Source organism: Vicia villosa, unplaced genomic scaffold (assembly GCF_029867415.1).
Source record: "Vicia villosa cultivar HV-30 ecotype Madison, WI unplaced genomic scaffold, Vvil1.0 ctg.003591F_1_1, whole genome shotgun sequence".
In the NCBI taxonomy this organism is placed as follows: domain Eukaryota; kingdom Viridiplantae; phylum Streptophyta; class Magnoliopsida; order Fabales; family Fabaceae; genus Vicia; species Vicia villosa.
In genome coordinates, this window is record NW_026706247.1 from 161,171 (window position 1) to 164,443 (window position 3,273).

Consider the following 3,273-nt stretch of genomic DNA (forward strand, 5'->3'; position numbering starts at 1 on the left):
CTAATTAGAATAAGCAGTAGTCCCCAAACGAAGCTCGAGATCCAAGTTATCATAATCACCAGGCAAACCAATCTCCAAATCCATCCTTATAATATTCTCACCTTTCTTCAACATTCTACACTCATGATTATCTTCACATGCAAAAACATCACATTCTTCCATCTTCGATTTCTCCGACGTCATCGCGCTCAAACTAGGGTTCAACAAAATGCCATCCACAACAAACAAAGGTAATGTGCAAGTAATAGGCTTAAGAGTTGTTGCCAAAGAGGAAGAAGAAGATGAAGAACATGGTTGCAACAATGACGAGTTTGAGAAAAAGTTATTAGGGTTAGTAGGGTTATTATTAAGGTTAAGCATAGAAGAACCTTGAGTTTGAGTTTGAGTTTGAAGTTCATGATGAGTTGTTGGTGGTGATGATTGTCTAAGCCTTGCTCTATCTCTTCTATGAACATTCATGTGACCACCAAGTGCTTGAGCCGATTTGAATTCCTTTCTACAAAAGCTACATGTGTATGATCTTGGTGGCCATGGATGAAAACCATTCATCATATAATCCTCCGACGACGATGAAGGACTCTTGTTGGTGATAATAGGACTATTATAATAAGTTTGATGATAGCCTTTCAAGTTTGTGTTCATATTGTTCCTCTTCATCATGCTCTCAAAAAGAAACAATCATATATATAAAGAAATGACCTATTTTAGAGAGAGAGAAGAAGAATGACTTGAGAAGAAAAATGGTGAGTGATGATGATGATGAGAGAGTAGTAATACTAATAGTATATAGGGATATTTGAGTGAGTATATAGAAAGAGAGAATGCATAAATTTTGTAAAGTTAAGAAAAGGAATCCTATTGGAGAGATAGTGGTGAGAGTTTGGTCATTACTTACTAAATTTGGAACTGCCAGGGTTACAAAACTTTATGCCATATTTCTGTCACTGGTCAAGTTAACATGACATATTCATTTTTCTTCTCGGTAAAGATTCAACCATTAACTCTTTCTCTTTCTCTCTCAATACATCACAGGTAGTAGAAGTAAAAGAGGGAAGAGATAATTATGAGTATTAGATCATAAATAGACATGAGGACTTTCTAGTCAATAGTCAGTGGTATAAGCAAGAACTCATAGGTTAGCTTAGCTATAACCGGGGTCCAGGGTATGGCTTTTCTTTTCTACTTTTGTGTGTGCTTTTTTTTCTTCTTAATCAATTATCAAGTTGAATGAGTATGTTTATGTATATCAGTATATGTTTTTGGACCTGCATTGAGTTAGGTGAGAAATTGAACTAACATTATAGTTTTTGTTCAAGTTTTAAAGTATGTAGTTTTGTTGTACTAGGACTTGATTTTTCTCTATCCCTTCCACTCAAAACTCAATAAGCTAAGGGAATTAACAAGATCTTGTTAGATTACTCTAACAGTTGAGATTCTTTTGATAGAGAAATAATAAGTGCATTCCATAAGCTAATGAGCATAAGCTATCAAATTTTGCTTTTGCTTTTTGTAAAATGTAAAGAACAAGTTTTATTATTTTATTAAGAACAAGGTAAAACAATTATGTAATTTAGGGATTTGGATCCTCTCATAATTAAGTATGATATGAAGAGGTTATGTTAATGATTTCACCATTAAATCTCATTGGGTTATACAATTTCAAATGAAATCAGTAAATTTTAATGCTGATATCATTGACATAACTCTCTTAGATTCAAAGATGAGAATATATGTTATGGATCGGACAAAGGTCCCCAAAAGAGAAAAATTCAATTATTAATTCAAGATCATTATGCCAATACGTGGGATGAATAATCCAACTATGCCACGGAGTCTCACATCTGATACAAGCCATGGACCACTAATCACTATTGGATATCATTAAACGGTCTCCTACATTCTAAGTCGTGAAGAAAGAGACACCTTAACCAACTTTCATATATAAGGTGCCTCATGGGAAGAAAAAATATGAATCAAATTTGTTTTTATTCTCACACTACTTCTTATTCTCTCATTGACTTGGCATAAGAAGGCCAGCCTTGAAGATCAGCCCCCTCTCTGTCGCACCAAATCCGGCCCCAAGCGGAACAACGGTGTTGTTTATGGGAATCGACTTCTGATTTCTCTGAATTTCTATAATCAGATTTGTCTGATTCAAGTCACAATCGTTGTAGTAGTTACACTAAGATAAAGAAAGCAAATCTCGATATTATTTTCGAGAGCACCTTAGATTCTTTCAACTCCAGATCATCTTTGATCTTCGTCGTCGATTCGATCGGTGGAAAATTCCTAGCGAGAGAAAGCCTCCACCATAGAGCTCTCTCAAATCAACAAATGCAAATCAAATAGTGGGGGAATGATAGGTCGTTATAGGGTTTCGAGACCATGAAAAGGTGAACAAAATTCCTAACGCAAGACACCCGCTGGTCATAACCCCCATTATAGCAAATCATTTAGTATCAAGTATCTTCACTAGTGACGGAAGCTCATGCGACATGATGTACATCAGAGTCTTCATGATGTTAGGGTTATGCAGGCAAGATTTAAAGTCGTGCAAAGGCAGAAGCCTTTTAGCATTCAATGATTCTTCAACTTAGCCACGTGGAGCTGTAGATCTACCAGTTTCCTTGGGAATAATAGAAGGTCCATGAACGTGTATTTCCTCATAGTTCCTTTTGAAAGCATTTACATTGGTATTTTTGAAAGATCATTTTTGGAGACGTTAGACGCAGTGGCCTTTACGATCCATTTGAAGATGAAATACCACAATGATTTAGGTAAATAGGTCTTTGTTATCGATGGCCTATGTTGAGCTCGCCTTATACATGAGACAATATTGATTAATCACCAAAAAATTATTGTCTCCTATGAGAAAATAAGGAATAAGTACTATGAAGTAAACAACATAGTTGATCTCGACGTACGGAAGGATAAAGTCCTATAAGACAGTGAACTAAGCACATCGACCAAGGTCAAGACGGAGACCATAAGGCCGATTCCAAATGGGGAGTTTGAAGTTGTTCAACTCAATGCCAGACATAGACCTGAGTAATAAATGTCGCCAATTAAACATTGATCCTTCTGCTTGATATGTATCCTAGTGAAGAGGCAGTATTCCCTTGAAAAAGCCAAAATCGACCATGATAATGGTCAAGAGCTTGCTCAATGCTAACTTTATCTCTGAAGAGAGATATACATAATGAATCTCTAATTTCGTGTTAGTTAAGCTGCCTTTGGGGAAAGGAGGATGGGTGTTAATTACACGGACTTCAA

The 3,273-nt window shown here is 36.0% G+C and overlaps 1 protein-coding gene across 1 annotated transcript; it reads right to left on the reverse strand.

Moving 5' to 3' along the window:
- LOC131641242 (transcriptional regulator SUPERMAN-like) lies at nucleotides 1–726 on the reverse strand. Its single transcript, XM_058911545.1, has one exon. It carries the CDS (start codon nucleotides 658–660, stop codon nucleotides 1–3), a length of 660 nt encoding a protein of 219 aa, XP_058767528.1. The 5' UTR covers nucleotides 661–726.
- Between the last annotated feature and the right edge of the window lie 2,547 nt (nucleotides 727–3,273).

Excerpts from the sequence above, each read along its gene's own strand:
- LOC131641242 (XM_058911545.1), bottom strand. The coding sequence starts at position 660 with ATGATGAAGAGGAACAATATGAACACAAACTTGAAAGGCTATCATCAA.